At 38.0% G+C, this 23,403-nt stretch overlaps 2 protein-coding genes across 2 annotated transcripts; one reads left to right on the top strand and one right to left on the bottom strand.

The window, feature by feature from the left end:
• The first annotated feature begins 202 nt into the window (after window positions 1-202).
• LOC129278268 (serine/threonine-protein phosphatase 6 regulatory ankyrin repeat subunit B-like) lies at window positions 203-15,960 on the top strand. Its single transcript, XM_064110396.1, has 9 exons — window positions 203-3,807; window positions 4,602-4,759; window positions 5,467-5,498; window positions 6,164-6,616; window positions 7,716-7,957; window positions 9,508-9,618; window positions 10,180-10,330; window positions 11,018-11,141; window positions 12,029-15,960. Exons 1-9 carry the CDS (start codon window positions 727-729, stop codon window positions 12,327-12,329), a joined length of 4,653 nt encoding a protein of 1,550 aa, XP_063966466.1. The 5' UTR covers window positions 203-726; the 3' UTR covers window positions 12,330-15,960.
• Window positions 15,961-18,616: 2,656 nt separating this feature from the next.
• Window positions 18,617-22,044, bottom strand: LOC129278212 (uncharacterized). Its single transcript, XM_064110639.1, has 4 exons — window positions 22,035-22,044; window positions 21,196-21,339; window positions 19,177-20,268; window positions 18,617-18,741 (listed from the first exon to the last, which is right to left on the bottom strand). The coding sequence occupies exons 1-4, from the start codon at window positions 22,042-22,044 to the stop codon at window positions 18,617-18,619; spliced, it is 1,371 nt and encodes a 456-aa protein (XP_063966709.1).
• Window positions 22,045-23,403: the final 1,359 nt, after the last annotated feature.

Raw genomic sequence — 23,403 nt, forward strand, 5'->3', positions numbered from 1 at the left:
ACGTCGAAACTATGTCCGAGAGATCGAGACTCCTTTGATATTGGAAGCTTCGCACTCGAATACAAAGAAATCAGTCAACCGCATCACCTATTTATTGTCTCGAGAATTTCGGTGGGGATTTTTTGTATACGTCCCCATCAGTGACTCATATCACGATCCCGATCACGATATATTGCGGTATATGATTATGGGTTGTTCCCTCATTGTTGCGTTAGCTAGTGTTATTCATAAACAACGTACTTCGTTGCTGATCTATGTATTGTACATAGACGGAACGTCGCTGCCGTTCTAACTGCACCTTCAACATGCAGTTTAGGAATGATCTTTCGGGAGAAGGAGTGGATACAGAACCCCTTCGTCTACAACCAAGTCAAGGTGTATGAGTATTATGTAGGTCCATAATGGTATGAACGCGGTTTTCATCGGAAGACGGGAGTTATTTGGGAAAAGCGTTACAACACAGGCCCTGGAAACGACACTGGTTCATACGCTGCTGTACCGTGAGCCAGGGAAGTATATCAAACAAATTTCAACAATCCGTGAATTACTACATTTACATGTTTACATGGAAATTACAAAGGGTATTAGGGTAATTGATCATGGAATAGAAGACATTAACCAGGATGAATATCAAGAAGTTATGTAAAACGAGTGAAATATAGCCTTCAGAGGGTGTTTACTTTAACCAAATGCACATATTTCAAAAATATAAGAAAGTTCGACACCATGGTTCTAATGTGGAAAAGGGAAGTCTTTGTGGTCAAACCACATTATCTAGGTGTTCCACAAGGAATGTCTAAGGCGGCCAAATATCTCGATAATATTAGAGCAAGTATGGTTGAAGAAGATACAGAGAACTGTTCTCCATTACTAACGGCTTTAAGGAATGGTCACCTTGATGAAGTACGAAACCTAGTCAGTCATGGGGCGAACGTGAATCAGGGTGATGCCCGGGATGATGCTGAAGCTAGCTGGACGCCGTTAGTGATCGCAGCAAAGACCGGCAGAGTGGAGCTGTTGAAATTTCTCATCGATCATGGGGCTGAGATTAGAAAGTCTGTTAAAGGACTGACCGCTTTACACTTTGCCGCTTTCTTTGGTCATCTTGATGCTATCAAATATCTGATTAGTCAAGGGGCCGACGTGAACGGGGAAGGTGATACTGGCGCCACTGCAATAAATACGGCTGTTATATATGGTCATCTTGATGTCATCAGATATCTTATCCATCATGGAGCGAAGGTGAACAAAGGAGACAACATTGGTGTGACTGCATTACACACTGCTGCTCATAATGGTCATCTTGATGTCACCAAATATCTGATCGGTCAAGGGGCTGACGTGAATAAAGGAAATGACAATGGTTTGACTGCATTACACGTTGCTGCGATGAATGGTCATCTTGATGTCACCAGATATTTAATCCACCAGGGGGCCAAGGTGAATAAAGGAAATAACAATGGTGTGACTGCATTACACTTTGCTGCAAGTAATGGCCATATTGATGTCACCAAATACCTGATCAGTCAAGGGGCTGAAGTGAATAAAGGAGATAACAATTGGTGGACTGCGTTGCACGTTGCTGCTGAGAATGGTCATCTTGATATCATCAAATATCTTATCAGTCAAGGAGCAGATGTGAAGAAAGGAGATAAAAATGATTGGACTGCAATTCAAATTGCTGCCCAGAATAGTCAACTTGATGTCATCAAATATCTTATCAGTCAAGGAGCTGACGTGAATAAAGGAAATGACAAAGACGTGACTACATTACGAATTGTTGCTAAGAATGGTAATCTTGAGATCACCAAATATCTGATCAGTAAAGGGGCTGAAGTGAATAAAGGATATAACGATGGTATGACTGTATTACACTTTGCCGTTATGAATGGTCATCTTGATGTCGTGAAATATCTGATCAGTCAAGGGGCTGAAGTGAATAAAGAAGATAATGATGGTGTGAATGCATTACACATTACTGCTTTCTTTGGTCATTTGGATGTCATCAAATATCTGATCAGTCAAGGGGCTAAAGTGAATAAAGGAGATAACAATTGTTGGACTGCATTACACATTGCTGCTCAGAATGATCATCTTGATGTCATCAAATATCTGATCAGTCAAAGGGCTGAGGTGAAAAGGGAAAACAACATTGGTGCGACGGCATTACACATTGCTGCTCAGAATGGTCATCTTGACGTCATCAAATATCTGATCAGTCAAGGGGCTGAGGTGAATAAAGGAGTTAACTATGGTTCGAATATATTACACAGTGCTGCTTACAGTGGTCATCTTGATGTCGTCAAATATCTGATTAGTCAAGGGGCTGAGGTGAATAAAGGAAATGACAACGATGTGACTGCATTATACATTGCTGCTGAGAATGGTCATCTTGACATCACCAAATATCTGATCAGTCAAGGGGCTGAGGTAAAAAGAGAAAATAACAATGGTGTGACTGCATTGCACACTGCTGCTGAGAATGGTCATCTTGATGTCATCAAATATCTGGTCAGTCAAGGGGCTAGGGTGAATAAAGGAGATAGAAATGGTGTGAGTGCATTACACAGGGCTGCTAAGAATGGTCATCTTGATGTTGTCGAATATCTGATCAGTCAAGGGGCTAGGGTGAATAAAAGAGATAACAATGGCGCGACTGCATTACACACTACTGCTTTCTTTGGTCGTCTTGATGTCATGAAATATTTGATCAGTCAAGGGGCTGAGGTAAAACAAGGAGATGACAATGGTTTGACTCCATTACACATTACTGCTTACTTCGGTCATCTTACTGTAACCAAATATCTGATCAGACAAGGGGCTGAAGTGAATAAAGGAGATAACAATTGTTGGACTGCGTTACACAGGGCTGCTAAGAATGGTCATCTTGATATTGTCGAGTATCTGATCAGTCAAGGGATTGAAGTGAATAAAGGAGATAGAAATGGTTGGACTGCATTACACTTGGCTGCTCACAATGGTCATCTTGATGTCATTAAATACCTGATTATTCAAGGGGCTGAGGTGAAAAAGGAAAACAACGTTGGTGCGACTGCATTACACATTGCTGCTCAGAATGGCCATCTTGATGTCATCAAACATCTTTTCCGTCAAGGGGCTGGGGTGAATAAAAGAGACAACGATGGTTTGACTGCATTACACATTGCTGTTAAGAATGGTCATCTTGAGGTCATCAAATGTCTTATCAGTCGAGGGGCTGAGGTGAATAAAGGAAATGACAACGATGTGACTCCAATACATGTTGCTGCTGAGAATGGTCATCTTGACGTCACCAAATATCTGATCAGTCAAGGGGCTGAGGTGAATAAAGGAGATAACGATGGTTCGAATGCATTACACAGTGCTGCTTACAATGGTAATCTTGATGTCAGCAAATATTTGATTGGGCAAGGGGCTGAGGTGATAAAGGAAAACAACATTGGTGCGACTGCATTACACATTGCTGCTCAGAATGGCCATCTTGACATTACCAAATATCTGATCAGTCAAGGGGCTGATGTGAATAAAGGAGATAGCAATGGTTGGACTGCATTACACTTTGCTGCTCAGAATGGTCATCTTGAGGTCACCAAATATCTAATCAGTCAAGGAGCCGAAGTGAACTCGAAGAATAAAAACGGTTGGACTTCTTTAGACTTTGCTATTTCCAAAAATCATATTGATGTCGTTCAAGTTCTTAAGGCTGAAGGTGCAATTGTCCATATACTTAATGAGCAGAGAGTCTTATACGTGGTACTTCCCTTGATCGACACTCCAAAACCTCTCAACGCCACTTCGAATACCGAGGTAATTTATTTTTGGCTTATAGAATTTAATGTGGTGTAATTCTCACCTGAAAAGGGCAGAAATTTAAGGGGGGCACAGGCGGGTGGGGCAATAGCAATACTGACGGTTTAAATCTCAGGGACCCCACCCCCCACTCTTGGATCCGCCCCTGAAACTGTCTTGCTTGCGCAAAACAAATCAGAATTCGACACGATGCAGAATTACGATCCGAGCAATCCCAAACAATTGATTTTTTTAAGATAGCGTTATTATTGATATGTGCTGAGTCAGTAAAATAATTAGATTTTTCATTTTCTTATGCAAGTATGAGGATAATTAACAAGGGCCCAGGGACAATTTTTAAAGAGTGGTGGTTAATTTGTTAACAAGCAAAGAAAGGTTTTCATGCCGAAATGAATCGGATTTCGGTCAGGATATATTTTACAAGCAATAATTAAGAGGAGTGACTGCTCTAATATGAAGGAGATTTAGATCAAATATCTGTATTTTAGCATTCCAAACTGATTTCCAGGGTTTTCTGTATGGTGTATAACATATTATGGCACGAGATATTATACGATGTTTTTGTGCTCGTCATTGCAAAGCAATTGTCATCGTTCCTGACCAATACATGATACCAAGATAATCTTTTAAATTAATTTTATTTACTTTTATGGGTTTGATTTCTGTCTATTTCTTTTTTCTTTTTTATTAACGACTAGGAGGGGGGGGGGGGGGGTCGACCAACACCCCATCCACGGCAGGAAGATCGATTGAAATAACAGGCATTGGTTTACTAGTTTTGTTTGATTCAGATTTCAGACGAGTTATACAATAGAAACCTATCACCGGAGAAGGCTCCGGTGTTCTATCCTCTTGACAGTGGAGCAGAGACAGATACGGAAGATAACTCAAGCAAACTACCAATCCACTATGCCAAGGATGAAGCGGTGAAACAGATGATCTTATCGAGGTATTTTCTTCATCAGTAAACCTTTAAGCGCCTGTTGTCTTAATATGCACACTTTTTCTAATTAACCGATTCTCTAATAATTTTTGGAGAATTATTTCAATGAATGGAAAAAATATGTTAAACATTAAATGTATAATAACATTCGAATCCCTAGTTTTATCTTGACAGTTCAAAAGTTCAGAGTACTGATTAAACAATAAGAAAAAAAAATCATAGCTCTTATATTGACTGAAAAACCTTTTTTGCCCCCCTGACGAGCTTTAAGACCTTTAATGCCCCCCCTGACGAGCTTGAAGACCTTTTTTTTTTTTTTTTTTTTTTTTTTTTTTTTTTTTTTTTTTTGCTTGTCAATTTTTTTCTGGAACGAAATCCTTTATTTATGATGGAAGACCTTTTTTTTTTTTTTTTTTTTTTTTTTTTTGCTTGTCAATTTTTTTCTGGAACGAAATCCTTTATTTATGATGGAAGACCTTTTTTTTTTTTTTTTTTTTTTTTTTTTGCTTGTCAATTTTTTTCTGGAACGAAATCCTTTATTTGTGATCGAAGACCTTTTTTTTTTTTTTTGGCGGACGGTTTTGCCCCCCCTGTGGAAAATCCTAGGTACGCCACTGAACAGAGTAAAATCAATGAATCAGTTTGTGCCAGTGTTATGTCTTGATACTTTGTAAATTTTTTTTTTATCATATTCACGCTTCATTTATTTTCAGAATGAATTTTCCTGAAAAGGCTCATAATCAAGGTAAGAACATTCTAAAATGCACGGAAAAGATCACTTACGGAAATGATGACTCAATGGTCCCGCAGTGAGTTAACGAGAGTTAATTAAAAGCGGTTATACCCTTTAATTTTGCTGCTATTTTTTATTATAATTATTGTTATTATCATCACAATTAATTTAATTTTATTTATTTATCCATTCATTTATTTATTTGTTTATTATTATTATTACATTGCAAAAACTCCGGTGTTGATTTAACACCATGTCCACACCAGAGAAGTATTGAAACAACACCAGTTTGGAATCAAACCGATGCTGTTTTAATACTAATTGGTGCTGTATAAACACCTATCTGGTGTTAGACCAAAACGAAACTGGTGTTGTTTAACACTTCTCTGGTGTGGACATATATAGATTCTGGGCTGGTGTTAAATCAACACCAGAGTTCTTATACTCTTATTATTATTGTTATGTATCCATATTCATGAACTTTATAAGCCAGACGAAATGAATTGTCTGTGTGCGTGTGTAGGTGGGTCGGGGTGTGTGTGCGGGGTGATGGGCATCCAATGTTTATCTGCAACCATAAAGTTTTGAGCACGTGTTCGTTAAAGGTCATTGTCGTGTCATTCTCTGAAGGCTCATTATGCATGGTCGTTTTTATTCACTCTTCTCGACACATATAGCATCCACAGAAAGCACGGATGCAGAAAGCCCACTGGAATCAAGAATGTCTACTGAAGCGATTTCAGAGGATTTCACGACACCCCAGGATGATCCAAACTCTGAAGATAAGAAGGAGCAGAGCGAGAGGAATAAAACTCAAAATCAAACGACAGAAAGAGAGCAGGATCATACTGATGATGAACAAGATGACCTGATCCAACTGGAAAAGCATGGCATTACGGTCAGGATTTCGAAATATGAACTTTACAGCGCAAAGGACATCACAGTGGAAGTGATTGAAGACGTCCCACCTGAGCTGGAGCTGAAGGAGACAGAAGCCATCATTGCGGCTGGATTGAAGATGTCGCCTTCTGATGCAATCTTTGACAGTCCTGTGAGAGTAACGATGCCCCATTGCGGTGCATTCACAAAACCAAAGGATGCAGAAGTCTACATCCATTATCGCAACAACGGTACTCTTTTCCAATTTCTATTTTGTCGTTTCCCTTCCACCCAGTTTTCCCCGATCACATTTCTGAAGAATGGAGTAATACTATTTTAGAAAATATGTATTATTTTTATTGTAAAATTCTAGTTCATATTGATGACCAAAAACAGCTAGATATCGTTTGAAAGATTTGAAGGAGTAGAATACGACATGTAGCAGAGTAGGGTGAGCGGAATGAAACTCAAAATCAAACTAAAGAAAGAGAGGATCATTATTCATTTTCGCTGTTTACCTTGATCACCAAAATATATTGCAAGCCTCGATAGTAGGCTTTATTGTGCTTTCCACTGGCCTGCCTGTGACGACATCTTATGTGGGTTGAATGCTGATTGCATTTGTTTGTTTATAGCATAGAACATATCATTTTTTGGTCTTTTTGACTAGGAATTGAAAAATTTAAACAGATAAGAGAATTTGAACAGATAAAACATACATCAAAAGCAAATCTGCCGAACATTTTGTGGTCAGCTAACTTGTTGGTTAATCGTCGAATACTCTACCCGTGTATCTACATTTAGATTGTAAGATCTTTGGCTGACGTAGAAACTATGACCGAAAGAGAGGGAAAAACTCAAATATGGCATAGAGCTGCAGGTTTCCGTCAAAATAACCACTAGGAATTAACAAAAATACTATACAAATCATGTTATCTTCAATTAAATATTTTACCTGGAAAATTGATGTAAACAACGTTTTTAACATCGTTTTTAAGACATGTCACATCAAACGCATGTAATCACAACTTCTTCCACGTAAGATGACGTCATAGAATCCTGGCGGTAAGAGCAAAAATCAAATAAAGGCTCGCGAATTCGAGTATTCCACATTCCGTATAAAAACGTAGAAATAATTCATAAAAGAATTCAACTTTAATCTTTGTATTCCGTAGATTAATGAATAACTTTCCACTTTTATTTCATCTGTAACTCTTCTTTCCCGCTTTCGATAAGGTTTTGGAAGAAGGCCATTGAAATATATTTAGGACGTTTGGATTCTTTTTAACAGCACATTATCTTTTGCTATCTTTTTGCTCCGTGGTTGACACACTTACAAAAATAATACAGATTCTGCAAAGTTTACTGCAATTCTTTGTGGCAGCACGAGTAGCCTGAGATGTGTTGTGAGAGATCGCGATCTGGATATTTACGTCAACCACTTCTCAGAATATTGGATTGTTGCTAAAATAAGACGGATATTTATTGGCAAACGTGTTATCTGTACACCAATCATTCCTGTGTCAGCACCTCGAAATCGCCTGCCCGTTTTGTGGGTCAATGTAAGGGACCAAAACATTGCAGAAGGACAGGTTAGTCTTATCTTTTTGTTAAATATATCTTACTTTATTCAAAACTACTTTCTGAAATAAGAGGATTAGGCCTACTCTACAATTCATTTAAGACCAACCTGTACCACCTTATATTTACCATGGTTTTCTTTGTGAAGGTGTTCACTATGATTTTCCTTTATGTTTACACATTAAACACAGATTAGAAAATTCTAAAAAGAATTGTGGCCCCACAACTTAACTCGTAATGGCAGCACACATTTTTTTTGTGAGAAAGTCTTTAGAAATAGGATTAGTTTTCACAAAATCAATGTAGATCCAGATCTTGTAAATTTACAGGAACTAAATCTATGAAATCCTGAAATACAAGGTGAAGAAACATTGAACATCGCCGACAAAGATAAGTATAATGTAGGGAAGTGTATGCATGGAAGAGAACTCGTTACGTGGCTGGAATGTCAAGTTTGGCTTCTTTCTTTCCAATTACCCATTTTTTAAATACCGGAATAATTTCACGCATGTTTCATATTATGCACACGAACACTTTGGCGGTCATTTAATTGGATTCGGTTCAACCTCATTTTCGAGAACGTTACCACAACTGGCATTTATATTTCTTAAAGGACAAGTCCACCCCAACAAAAAGTTGATTCAAATAAAAAGAGAAAAATCCAACAAGCATAACACTGACAATTTCATCAAAATCGGATGTAAAATAAGAAAGTTATGACATTTTAAAGTTTCACTTAATTTCAGTTTTTCACAAAACAGTTATATTCACATCCTTGTCGGTATGCAAATGAGGAGACTGATGACATCAATCACTCACTATTTCTTTTGTATTTTACTATGTGAAATATGAAATATTCTAATTTTCTCCCCGTTGTCGTGTGAAACAACGATTAATTCCTCCCTGAACATGTGCAATTAGCATTGTTTAATACTATATGGTTCAATCAAGTTGGTCCTTATTGTCAAATCTTTAAAAAAATGAAATATTGTATAATTCAAACAATAAAAAACAAAAGAAATAGTGAGTGAGGGACATCATCGACTGTCTCATTCGTACGTCACTGAGTTGTGCATATCACTGTTTTGTGAAAAATAAGAGAAACTTTTAAATGTCGTAACTTTCTTATTTTACCTCCGATTTTGATGAAATTTACAGCATAATGCTTGTTTGATTTTTCTCTATTTATTCAAATCAACATTTTCCTGGGGTGGACTTGACCTTAACTAAGAATTGTAGATAACAGAAAATGTTATTTTAGTTTGTTCCTAGGATATGTCCTGATTCATGAATGATCGAATATAGTAGAAATAGAAAATATAATTCAAAAGGATAACCAACAGGTTCTAACTATACCACATTATTTATTCTAATACGGTTTATTAAAACAAGGGTATCGACTATAATTCACGAGACATACATTTCAAAACTATAGAAATTGTTCTACTTGTTTAGTGTTTTCTTCTTTATAAACCGGTGTTACTGTGTTCGCCACTTTCTCTCGAAATATAAGTATTGATACCTCTTTTCTGTCTTTGCATTTTAATCGTTATTTTTAAAGGTTCCAAAAGGATATGAGGTCCCGATTCCAGGAGAGCAATTCTTAATCAGATGGAAGTCAGGGGGATTACAAATTTCTTGTAAAGAAAGTACCTTGAAAGACAAGCCTCAGGTAATATCATTTTAGTGTTTTTTTTTTTTACTTTTTAAAACAAAAGTACATGGCCCTGGGAAGCGGGATGCTGCAAAATTTTATCTGGGGTGCTGCGTGTATCATTTTGCATAGGCAGCACCCCCCATATATTCTGGAAGATATGTAAAAATCTAACCAAAATGACCTCAATTTTGTTATGAACCCCCCCTTTTATTGCTTTCCAAATTTATCGGGTCCAATTTTACCTCCATTTTGTAGTGAAATTTTTTGTTTGTTTTGTTTTGCTTTTCAAATTTACATCAGCACCCCTAATAAAAAAAATCGTTCCCAGGTCCTTGCAGAAGTTATCCAAAATGTAAAGTTACGTTACTTATAAGTCTTTTCACCTAATCGTATATTTGTATACCAGGCAAGGTCACATAGCGTTTTCTTCCAATATCCCCCTAAAATAATTGAGTATCTATCAAATTGAAAAAAAATCACTCGCAGAAAGTGCTTTCTAGAGCTAATTTCAAAATAGCTTATTGATAGAAATTGCAATACGAGTTTTCCTTCAAACTGTGTATAATTTTGTTGTAGATTGTCCAGGAAAGGGAATTTCGTCACCTCACTGAGCACAAAGTAATGTTCGAAGTGGATACACCAAACATTACTGAGAATGAAGTCAACCTACACATCACCCTAAGACAGAGTACAACGAAGAGGCTCATAGTTCCAATGTCATTAAATGGTATAAGATAGTTGTGTTGGTACAAGATTTCGCATAATCCAGGTGAAAGAAAGATGCTCCATTCAACGAGGCGTAGCTGGTTGTCTCTCTCTTTCACCAAATGCGAAATCTCGTATAGGAATATTTTATGAAAATATTAATAATACATCCAAATTCCTTGATAAGAGTGACCATGTGCAATCAAATTACCCAATAGCTAAGAGTTTTCGCTGATAGATTCATTTTTTTAATTCAGCTCTAGAATTATAAAATGAAATCAGTTGAAGGTTTCAAATTCTGATCAACAAATATTCATTTCTTTATGAATATTCTCGTGGGTTCTTTGATGTATTCTTTGTAGTTTTAACAAAGGAATAGAAAATCATACCTTCAATTTTTTTTCTATATTACTGAAATGCCAGCATGTTATGATAGATGAAGACCGATGAGGCTTGTCATTTGAATAGTTTGGTCATCGATGAATTACAGACTAAATAGCGTCTATCAGTAAATGAGGTTAACTTGCGATGTAGAAAATGCTTCAATGAACCATGAATGCAAGATCAGTATTCAACCCAAAACATGAATACCACCTTGCGAATAAAAAAAATGGTTATATCAATTATTTTTATAATGACCCATTCTTTTAATTAGAACAAATTCAAATTTTGTTATATGTCTATATTATGTAATTCGTCTCTTAATTAGAAACAGCTACGGAGATATCAGAGGGAGGAGCACGTTCACCATCAACGATAGCGACATCATCATTCCCATCGGCTGGCAATCATCCTGCAGAAACTATAGGTTCTGGTTTTACTTCTGAAACAAGGTGAAAATCTGACAGTATATCGTATTGATAAATAAGCAAAATTTTTACCAAATGGAGTAATTCAATAATTTGATTTCTTTTAAACATTTGACAGAAGGGCATTGGCATACTGCGGGGATTGATAAAATTAAAGTGCGTTGAAATGGGCATATGTTGCATACCAAATCCATTTTCAACTTTAACCCAATATCCATTATTTACAAGAACTTAACTTAATATAAAATAAACAAACCCAATATCGAATAAGGAAAGGTAATATACAAATAGCTTACTCCACAAATAGCAAATATACCTTCACTCAATTTTATTACTAGCTAATATGAATGGGTATGCCCTATAACAGTGATGATGTGGAAAATATGAAATGAAAATGTCCTTTGCAGGATAAATTTTGTTGTTTTCCTAACAAAACTTTTTGAAACGGGCAGAAAATTTCACATTATAATCTTTGTCTATATACAGATATTATAAAGATGATTGCTCAAAGAACGCTTCTCGGAGGAAAATAATAAAGCTTCCGATAGAGGGCCTTACAATCTAACATTTAAATATTTGAATTCGTTTAAATCGGTAGTCGAAAAAAGCAACCTCTTTGTAAGAATGCCGGACAATTACCATTATTTGTCCTTTATCAGCTTTAGCCGGTCTTTCAAATTTTTTTTTGGTCAAACGACGTTACAATTTTCTTAAGATTTATTATAATCTTTATGAAATTGTTGGACCTTGGCAGACGATCTGAATCCATGTAGGTTATCAAAACAGTATGTACATAAAACGGTGTTTGCAATTATGATAACAATCCTCGTGGTCATCATTGTTGAACATGTTCACCATCCTCGCCCAACATCTTCATAATTTTCGAAGTTTATTTCATATATTTTCTGTAGAGAGCCAGGGAGAAAATGTGAGAGCGATTTCGATGACATTCTGAGGGCAATTGCAAGGAAGATCGTCAAAAGCAGTGATATTGATAATCTAGGCGGTAAACTTGGCCTAGAACCAGAAGATATACGACGCTACATACAAGCTAACACGGATGCAGACTACATGGGCACGCTGAATATGCTCCGAACATGGAGGAGAGGAACGACTGAATCAAAGGAACGTGAACAATTGAGGAAGGCCCTTATAGGTATCAAGCATAAGCATTTGGCAGACAAATACATGGGTGATGCCAAGCTTAAATGATCCTAAAATGATAGTAAAAAAAGACTAAATATAAAGAGAAAGCTGAAATGGAATTCTTCCGCTTAAGTGTATCGATTCATTAAAACTATCATGAAATAGTACGCCTTGCAAATATTATGAGTCATTTCCACAACCATTTGAATTCTAGATTCAGCGTGGAATTTTACTGGATTCCTTCACGGTCTATAGACCGGGTACCAGACAGCAGTGGATCTAGCCTTTTACCAAGAGGGGGATTTGACCAGAAAGAAAATCACCCGCGAACCGAAAAGCGGCGAGCTGATTTTTTTTTCCTGCTATTTTCAGGCCAGAGGGCGGATCCAGCTTTCGCAAATAGGGGGGGGGGGGCGAAAATATTTGTTTCCCACATTTTCCGTGGTAGGCATCTCAGAGCTGTGGGTTGCTGGTTTCTTTAAAGAGGTAGTCTTATTTACTTCTTAGATAAGTTTTGACAATCACACCTGAAAAGGGATATTTTAAATACTCTATGGAATACACGAAGTGAATAGGTACTTCACAAATCAAAAAATGCGATCATGCAGCGCGAGCTTAAAACATTAGATATTCAGATCACAAAACGAGACATTTTTTCAGATTACTTTTTATCTTAAATCAATTGGAAATTGAATAAAAGAATGACAGCTCGACATCCGAGCTGAAATATGTATATTGACTTCCAAACCGGATGTTATAAGCTCCATTTCAGCCTACTGAGCAAGACCTGTATCTCATCGGAAAGGCAATGTGAGCGCAAAGCGCGAGTGAAAATTTTGAATAGTGACATGAAAGTCTTTTTATCTTCAAAGTCTTTTCCTCAACCTTTTTTATTAACTCGTTTTCCTCCTCTTTTTTCTCTTTTCATCTTCTTTCCCTTCTTCTTTCGTCTTTCTTTCCCTATTTTAATTGTCAGCCCAAGGGGGGGGGGGTTTAATCCCCAACCCCCTTAGATCTGCCACTGCCAGATGATCCTTGAAGATTGTATGGTGATTTAGAGATGGTAGAAAAGACACGGAGTTTACCGAGTGCATAGTGCATTGAGAGTGACTGTTTGGATGAGGGAATGAAGACAGGGTTATGTCGAATAGTCGATTTGACAATTTCCGAACCTCGAAATGTTTTTTCCGATGAAGCTTTTTTCTTGATTCATGTTCCTATGGGGTCCTAGAACACATTCAGCTTGGTTTCCCAAACGGCAACTTCGGGCAATTTCGCTAATTTGCATAAATCCAAAATGGCCGCCAGATGCCATCTTGAAAAATTAAATTTGAACCACTTGCCCCAGTATGATAAGTAAAACATCTGTTTAGGGGGTTTGGGGTGTGTAGAACCCATCTCTGCTCTTTTTTTTTTGCAAAATAACGTCATTATCAGGTCAAATCCAAGATGACCGCCAGATGACGCCATCTTGAAATATCTAGTTTTGAACCCTTTGCCCAAGAATCATGAAGAATACCTCTTTTCGTGAGTTATTTGGTACGTTGATTCCATTCCTGTTTTGTAAATTTTGTAATATAGGATCATCTTCAGATGCAAAGATGGCCGCTAAACGCAAAATGAAAAAAAAATTAATTCCTTGCCTTATGTGTAGGAGGTGATGTAAGGGGATTTCAGTAAGAATACTAAGAATTCTTTTACAATTTATCATTTTTTTTAGGTCGAGGTGAAGTCAAATCTGAGATGGTCCAGAGATTGCTAGACCTCGTCATTAACCGCTTATCTTAGAATGAATCATAATAAGGTTTTGGGCTATGATGCATTTCGCGTGTTCTTATCAATGTTTTTTTTCTTATGCCCATCCATACTTTCGTACTGAAGAGGCTTCAAAGTATTTTGAATAACAAAGTTTTTTCTCCATATTTTTCCTAAATCAAAGAGTCCAATGATGTGTCTGCATTCGTTCGTCTCGAAAGACGATGGTGTAGTGCTAGGTCTTCCATTTTCGCCAAGGTTTCATGCGGCGAACATGCCCCGACCACTTGAGTCGCATTTGACCAAGAAGCGAGAATAAGCTCGGGATGCCAGATCGTTCGCTGAAGGACGTTTGTATTTTCACTTTTACCTGCCATTAATGTGCAGGGTACGTCCGACGCAGCTGACATAGGTGTTAAATTACTTTTCTTGATTGGCGTATGTTGTTCAGTTCCTTTCGGGTCAGTAATTTCAGCCCGCGCTTCGCGCTCGCATAATGTTTGTTGAAAGGCACAGCTTGCTCAATTACATATGCGGTATCTGAGTTTGTTCTATATATATATATATATTGTGAAAATATTAAGTTTCTGTACCGACAGTGATTTTTTTTTTCTTTTTTAAGGTCTAACCATGTCTAAACATTTTTCAATCAAAAGATGATATGGTAGTTTGCCATTGTATCTTCTCTCCATGAGGACAAGCATCTATATTCTTAAGCATATTTTATAATCATGGCACATTACTCAGGGACATATCTCGCATAAACAAATAATGTGAACGCGAAGCGCGAGCTGACAGATATTGATGTTATTGACCTAAAAAATCAATTTTTAAGGATTATTTGCATGAAGTCTCACAAAATTAAGGATAAGAGTGAGAATCGCGAGCTGATATTTTGTGAATATATTGAACTAAATACAAAACATTTTTTATGGACTATTTGTAGAAATTTATGATTATCATACGTATCTCACTAAAAAGATGATGTGAGTGCGAACTGAACGTTTTTGGACATGCTGACCTGAAAACGAGACTTATAAAACACATTTCTTAAACGTGAACATGAATTTTATCTCCCGGACATATCCCATTAAACAAAATGCTGAGGCCCGTATTCTGAAGTCGGGTTTAACTTAAACCCATGTTTAAAGTTGTGGTTAAAGTATGGATAGCCAATTGTTACATAAATCACTAACGGTATAGAGATATCTTATTTCAGCTCATTTGGCTCTCAAATCTTTCATAATTGTCTAGGAAGCATAAATAGATGATTGTCTTCACCATCGATGAATCAGGAAAGAGCACAGTAAACATAAGAAACATACAACTTAATAAAAAAGTTGACACTTTTGGCTTCCCATAATTTTAGCACAGGGTTAGACCATGGTCTAAGTTAACCCCGACTTCAGAATATAGGCCTGAGAATGCAAGTGGGAGCTGAAATGTGTGCCTTGGCCCATAGAGCTTGGCCCTCACACGTATATGCAATGTAGCGACCAAACACGGCAATTGGCAACTTTCAATATGCATAATGACACACTAATCACACTTCATACCGTACAATCCGTTGTGGGTACGACGGGCCTGGCCCAGGGCCCCGTTGCATAAAACTTATTTTTATGGTAACTCTGCCATCCAATTTTAGCTTCCTTCCTACGCATCGTTACCATGGTAGTTACCATTGGATTGCAAAGTTACTTTTATGCACTAAACGGGACAGGCCCGTCGGACCCGCTGATGTTAGCAGTTCTACGTCGAACGACACAGTCCAAGATATATTCACTCTAGTTGTAAATAAATCAATCTGTATTAAGAGAACAAATTTAATCAGAAATTATACACGTATCTTCAGTTCTTCGTAATAAATTCTAAATTTACACATTTCTCTAAAGTATAATCATGCCTTGAACTGTACTTTTTTTATTAAACCATAGACGTTACTAAACAATAAAAAGATGTCTCCCTGTGTGATTATTGAGATTCGAATGCTCTATTTTAATTTCCAGCATGATGACCACCAACAAATCAGTAGTACTTAATCATCATCATGTTCATGAAATATATCAACAGTCCTGTTTGTCTTTGTAAAGGGAAATAAAACTCCAGGATAGTATAATAAATTCAACATGACTTTGAGGGTAAATATTTCACTTGAAAACTCTTTAGAAGTTGCTTAGGAATCATTTTACTAGCCACATCATATCACTTTGGTCTAATTTGATTCATATTCGTTTATTTCATAAATCCCAATAATTACCACCAGAAAAATAAGCTTTCATAAAACCATGGGAATATAATCTCAGAGAATTGTGGGCTATTAAGGTAATTATTTAAATTTCCAAACATGAAAGTCAAGAATTCACTCTGGTCTCATCTTAACATAGTGTCTAAATTCAACATGTACTGGAATACACGGAAGGGCATTTTGTTTCAACCACTGAGGACATCGCAACACTTAAAGGTCAAGTCCACCCCAGAAATCTTTTGATTCGAATAAATTAGAGAAAAATCAAACTTGCAAAACGCTGAAAATTTCATCAAAATCGGATGTAAAATAGGAAAGTTATGACATTTCAAAGTTTCGCTTATTTTTCACAAAACAGTGATATGCACAACTCAGTTACATGCAAAGGAGACATGATGTCCCTCACTCACTTTTTCTTTGGTTTTTTATTGTTTGAATTATACAATATTTCAATTTTTTTACAGATTTGAAAATAAGGACCAGTTTGACTAAACCATATGGTATTAAGCAATGCTAATTCCTCATGTTCAGGGAGGAATTAATAGTTGTTTCACTTGACAATAAGGGAAACTGAGAATATTTCATATAATAAACTACAAAAGAAATAGTGAGCGGATGACGTCATCAGTCTCCTCATTTGCATACCGACCAGGATGTGCATATACCTGTTTTGTGAAATTAAGCGAAACTTTAAAATGTCATAACTTGATTTTACATCCGATTTTGATGATATTTTCAGTGTTATGCTTGTTGGATTTTTCTTTTTTTAATTCAAATCAACTTTTTGTTGGGGTGGACTTGTTCTTTAAACATGTACGATTGTGTGAAAAGGCCCTTCTGTTGATAACGACCGAAAAAAAATAATACCTTAAGTTTATCCAAAAATTTTAAAGATGAAAAGACCCAAAGATCAAGATGAAGAACAATCTCTATGCAATTGGAAGTAATATATAAAGATCAGCGTAATGATGTCGATATCATCTTGATGGAAAATATATAAGAAGTTAGTCCACTTCTAGAAATCATGATTGTGCCAATGGCTTTTAACAAATATAGAAAACTAGCGGACAGAAGGTCCTCGCTGCACGCGCGCACCCTCATAACACGCAGAATTTCTTTGTATCATACCCCCTTTTCACAAAATAATGTGTATCAAGGACAAATATTGAATCAGATAGAGTTTCCGTCCCCCTGAAATGAACGTTAACAACTACTTCTATCAGATGATTATCATTTTATTTACATTCAATGGGTGGGAAATGTGGCACTTTATTACATTAAAATCGGTTTTTTTGTTGCGTGTAAACGCGATTAACTTGCATCGGCTCTCGATTCAGAATCGGCAATTTTGCACCACCAAAGTAGTAGGTTCAGAACCGCGAGCCGATGCAGAATCGGCTTTTTTACTACGTGTAAACAGAAAGCCGATTCTGCATCGGTAATTGGCGCGCATTTCATTTACTTTACCATTATTACCGTGTTTACACTTAATCGGCAATTGGTTCTGAACCAAATGCCGATGCAGAATCGGCATTTGGTTTGCGTTTACACGTTGTTACAGCTCGCGGTTCAGAACCGCGAGCCGATGCAAAAACCTGAAATGATACGCATACCTACAATATACGTCATAATAAAGACAACGCTGGATCAGTGCGCTTACAATTACGTCACAATGGTAAAGTAATTGAAATGCGCACAAATTGCCGGTGCAGAATCGGCTTTCTGTTTACACGTAGTAAAAAAGCCGATTCTGCATCAGCTCGCGGTTCAGAACCTACTACTTTGGTGGTGCAAATTGCCGGTTCTGAACCGCGAGCCGATTCAAGTTGCTCGCGTTTACACGCTATGAAAAAGCCGATGCTGAATCGGCTCGCGGTTCAGAACCGCGAGCCGATTCAAATGCCGATTAAGTGTAAACATGGTATATGACGTACTTCAAAGCGCACGGATCCAGCGTTGTCTTTATTATGACGTATATTGTTGGTGCGTGTATCATTTCAAGTTTTTGCCACGCGAGCCGATTCTGCACCGCGAGCTTTAACAGCGTGGTGTAAACGCGGTGCAAGATAAACTAAAAGACGATTCTGCATCGGCTTTTTATTCTGAACCAAAAGCCGATCACATGTAAACACGGTAATCATTGCAATGATGATTCAAGATTCATTGCAATGATGATTCAAGATTCACGTGTGAAAAGGTCCTTCGTGATTAGCGTTCGTGATTTTAGTTTGGTTTCACACGTGCTAAAAATTCGTTATTAGCCTTGTGTTTCACTGGAAAGGGTGGTATATGAGTTGCATTTGATCGCAACTCCTTTATACAACGAGCCCTTGGAGGGTGATCCCGTCTGGTCTCACGACGTTCCTGTCCTTCTCCTTTCACAAAGCTTGAGGATTATGACCAATAGAAAAGTCACCCCATTGGTGGTTGCCAGAGCGAGATAGGCTGGGTTGTATCCAAGTTCACCAGCAATGAGACCTAACAATGAAATGCAACAGAAATACGTCTCATTCGATCGCTTATTATGAAATTTAGTGTAAGAATGACTGACGATTATATTAGCTGAAGGTAAATTCAGATCTCTGGAACGCCTTCCTGATACAAATTAATGGAATGTTTATCATTGCGGGTTGCTGGTAAAGGGACAGTAAGGTTACCCAAGTCTGCGCAGTGCCCTTGTCTGTGCAAACGAGTATCCGCGCGATTCTAATAAAAGAAGACCTGCAATGACCACAAACCTTACACCTGCTAAACATGGCTAGATATTACTTGACAATCCGAATGAAAATGGTGGGAAAGTATTGAATTCAAAGCACTTCACGCAATCTGAAAAATGACTGGCCGAGGGTTTTTTCCCCATGAGGCCCCCCTTCATAGAGACTCATATCTTTATTGAGAGGAGGGTTATACTACCTGAAATGCCCCCTCCAGCTAAAATTCCCGCTCCCTGCAACATCTCGAGGATTCCGAAGAGAACATCGAAGTTTTCGGGTACCAGCAAGAGTTCTGCACCAAGAATGACCGGTAAGAACGCCATCGCTTCCAGAGCAATCCCGGATAGAAAGGAGCAGAGAAGCATCACTGGAAACTGGGGAACAAAGACGTCGAGGAACTTGGAGAATTCTTCTGTGATCACCAAGCACAACAGAACTGTCGTCGTATTCCCAGATTTCCGGAGTACGAAGCCGAGTGTGAGACGGCTGATAAACGTGGCAGAGGCAACCGTCAGGTCTAGGATGTGGACATTGGTTAGTGACTGACCTCCGTCAATGGCTCGGGGAACGAATAAGAAGCGCCAACCTGCAACTTCTATACCCATCACAAAGTATGAAAATGTTAAGGTCACCAGGCAGGGCTCCCAAAGACTTCCACAGGTGCTCAGGGTTTCATGAAATTTGTTGCAGAACCCACGTCTTTCCATTCTTTGATGTTTACTGTTATTCTTATAGATTGCTTCTTTTCCCGAAGAGTAGAATCTTGTGGTATGCTCTCCCATTCGAATCTTTTTCATTCGATCTGTCCATTTAAGGCTATAAGTGCCAGTCGAACTCTGATCACTGTCAACGTCAATCTCATCTTCAAAACTTAGCTGCGACCTTTCTCTTGTTCCAAGCTGTTTTGAATCAAGATTTTCAGTTGATGACATGTCATCGTCTGTTGAATCAGATGATGAATCCGAATAAAATTTGCTACTAAAGCTGTATACCCCAGTTTCCGTTCCACTTTCTTCGGTTAAGAGACCATCTTGACTCTCCTGTTCACCCGGGAAAGAGGAGGGCCCTAGCGCGATTGCGAACGGAATCATGTTCCCGGATAGTGCCCCAAGTATCAACATAGCCCCCCTCCAGCCGTAGATACTCTGGAAATATTCAGCTGCAATTGGAACAAACAAAGAACCAAATGCGTATCCGGATGTAGCTATCCCATACATCACGTTGAATCGATCATTTGCAACCCCTTTGAGGGTCAAAATGGATGATACAAAGACCACTGAGCTGCCTAATCCTAAAACAGGAATTTCAGAAATAAAAATATTTACTAAACAGTAATAATATTTGTTACCGGATACTTTCTTTTGTAAATGTAATGCCGATTCTAGAGGACGAGTTTTGAGCAAATATCAATAATAAACCATAACAAAAAGCTCTTAAAACTTTATTTACATTATTCAAAATGAACCTCACTTCGAAAAATGACCCAGTAACAACAATTTCTTCTCTTTGTTTTCTGAAGCCCACAGAAATATAGTAACATTATACGCCATGTGCTATATAAACAATGATTATGATAATGATAATAATTTTGATAGGCCTACTACTACTACTGATAGTAATTATAATAATAATCATATTAACTGTTATTATTATTAAAAATGATAATGTTTTTTATGATAGTGGTGATAATAATGATGATGATATTCCGTTTGTATACAGCAAAAACTGTGGTGTTAACCAGTGTACATAGAGGACCACACCAGTTATTTTACACCGGTGTTAAATTGTTGGTGTTAGTTTTACACCTATAGGTGTTATTACAACACCTATGGTTGTTTCATTTACACTCTTTGGTGTTATGTTAAATCTCTAGGGTGTTATTTTAACACCTCAGGGTGTGGTCCTCTATTAACACCAATTGGTGTCAGTTTTAACACCACAGTTTTTACAGTGTATAAAGCCCTTACATTATATTCATCATCATGGGCCTCTGATGCGGACTAACCACCCTCCCTATAATCACAACATTACATGTAGATTAACTTAAAGAAGGGATATGAAACAAATAAATCAGGACTGTCAATATAATATTAACATTCTCTCGAGGATTCTCCAATTGGGGAAAATGAGTAATTGCCAGACCAACCTCTAATGAATAATTCCCACTATACTTTCTCAAAGCCTGATATATCAATTTTGTATACATGTAATATCTTACCGAATAAAGCGAAGCACAGACAGAATATCACCGGGGTTTGAGAAAGAGAAGAGAAAATTGCTCCACATGCCGTGCAAAAAGCTCCAACAAGGGTAACCGGTCTTGGGTTTCTCAGCATCCGATAAACCAATGACACAAGCGGAGCTTTAGGGCAAATGATAAAATAGAAATGAAATATAATTATGGAAAAATGTCTCCATAATTCCATCATGGATGAAATTCCATGATTTCATTGAATGGTTTCAGACATTACGTCACCACGTAAGACGGATAGTATACAAATAATGCACGTAAGCGCGTGCATGCAGGGCCAAATAATGAACGATGTGCGAGAAGGGCCAATGGATATACCGCACCGAGGTCCGCAGGACCGAGTGCGGTATATCCATTTGGCGGGTCGAGCACAGAGTTCATTATTTAGGTCCTATATGCACAAGAATGCGTGCATTGTTTGTTTTATACAACCCCTTCCTCTCCCATGTTACTGAGTTGCCCCGAATGCTATTATTTGATCTAAATTCTAGATAATTCTAGATCACTCCAGACCTCGTACTATCCCGCACTCTGACGTCAGAGTGCAGGATAGTACTTTTGGTATGACGTCAGAGTACAGGATAGTGCATTTTGGATGCAATAGTGCAATTCGCTGAATATCATGTGATCCGATTTGGACCAATCAGATTACAGAACATTCTTGGGAGTTGTATAAATATATATACCGCACCGAGGTCCGCAGGACCGAGTGCGGTATATCCATTTGGCGAGTCGAGCAAAGAGTTCATTATTTAGGTCCTCTATGCACAAGAATGTGTGCATTGTGTGTTTTATACAACCCCCACCCTCCTCCATGTTACTGAGTTGCCCCGAATGCTATTTTTTTAATCTAATTTCTAGATCACAGTGCAGACCCCGCACTATCTTGCACTCTGATGTCAGAGTGCAGGATAGTGCATTTGTTATGACGTCAGAGTGCAGGATAGTACATTATCACGTCAGAGTGCAGGATAGTGCATTTTGGATGCCATAGTGCAATTTGCTGAATATCATGTGATCCGATTTGGACCAATCAGATTACAGAACATTCTATGGGGTTGTATAACACTACCTATCACCTGTGGTGACCAATATGGGTTTTTCGTTGCGCGTTTGGATTCAAGAACACAGTAAACGCCTGTCAAATGACAATGAACAGCCGAGAGGGTTTTGTCGAAAGTTGGTGGACCGGGACAGCAGCTCGTCCGAAGATTAACGGGGACAAGACGAAAAACTGCAAATTTATCGTTAGTCCAGAGTTGTTGTTAGCCTAAGTGAGCGCTAACAGTAAGCCCAGTCACATCTTTCGGATTTTGAAGTCAAAACATTTATTTCAATGTGTAAGTAATCATAACGCATTGTTATACATTGAAAGGCATCGCTGCCACATTAACGGTTGTAACAGGGCCTCTGTTAGCGCATTTGTTAGAGCTAACAACGTTTCTGTGTGGTCAGTACAGGACTACACTGCTGTTTTGATTGAAGGGCGTTTGACAATAGATTCTCTGCGTGATAGAAAGCGAGTGCGTAGTGATTGCGAAAATGCCTCATTGTCCATAATGCCATTACGCGCAATCTACCAGTGTAACCAACTCCAGGTCCCAGTGGCGTAGCAGGCAGGGGGCAGGGGGGGGGGGGCAAGCTGCCCCCCGGCCCTGGCGGATTTCACCGGGAAAATAAAAGAAAAACGGGAAATAGAAGAAAAGGAGGGAGAAAGAAAGGGAAAGGGGAATGAAAGGGGGAAAGGAAAGGAGGAAAAGAAAGGGAAAATAAAACGAAGAATTTTTTTAAATGGAAAAGGATGGAAAGCGGGATAATGTACGAAAGAAGAACATTTGAGAAAGAACAAATCATTCCGAAATAGGCCTACGTGGGAAATAAATTAAAAGATGACAAAATGGCAAACAATAGCGGGAAACGAAGGTAGAATGTAATTAGTCAAAAGCTAAATTGAAAAAAAAACAATAACACGACCGGGCTGCCAATGATTGAAATTAAAGAGCAGGAAGAAAGATGAACTGCATAAAACATTGTGCTATAAGCTTGCTAAATTTTATGCAAATAAGCTACCGGGGCTTTGCCACAGACAAATAATGGACAAATCTATCACGTAATTAGAATTTAATTTCAATAGGCAATTTTGTTTCCAGCTCGTTTTGCACGCCGGCGACTTAT

The sequence above is a fragment of the Lytechinus pictus genome, chromosome 15 (assembly GCF_037042905.1).
Source record: "Lytechinus pictus isolate F3 Inbred chromosome 15, Lp3.0, whole genome shotgun sequence".
Taxonomy (NCBI): Eukaryota; Metazoa; Echinodermata; class Echinoidea; order Temnopleuroida; family Toxopneustidae; genus Lytechinus; species Lytechinus pictus.

What these genes read in the sequence shown, in the direction of transcription:
- LOC129278268 (XM_064110396.1), top strand. Translation starts at nt 727, where the DNA reads ATGGTTCTAATGTGGAAAAGGGAAGTCTTTGTGGTCAAACCACATTAT. An exon ending in ACGCCACTTCGAATACCGAG is followed by an intron (nt 3,808 to 4,601) that starts GTAATTTATTTT and finishes TGTTTGATTCAG; the next exon opens with ATTTCAGACGAGTTATACAA. An exon ending in CATCCATTATCGCAACAACG is followed by an intron (nt 6,617 to 7,715) that starts GTACTCTTTTCC and finishes AAAATAATACAG; the next exon opens with ATTCTGCAAAGTTTACTGCA.
- LOC129278212 (XM_064110639.1), bottom strand. An exon ending in TCTGTGCTTCGCTTTATTCG is followed by an intron (nt 20,269 to 21,195) that starts GTAAGATATTAC and finishes TTCCTGTTTTAG; the next exon opens with GATTAGGCAGCTCAGTGGTC. An exon ending in AGCTGGAGGGGGCATTTCAG is followed by an intron (nt 18,742 to 19,176) that starts GTAGTATAACCC and finishes TTTCATTGTTAG; the next exon opens with GTCTCATTGCTGGTGAACTT.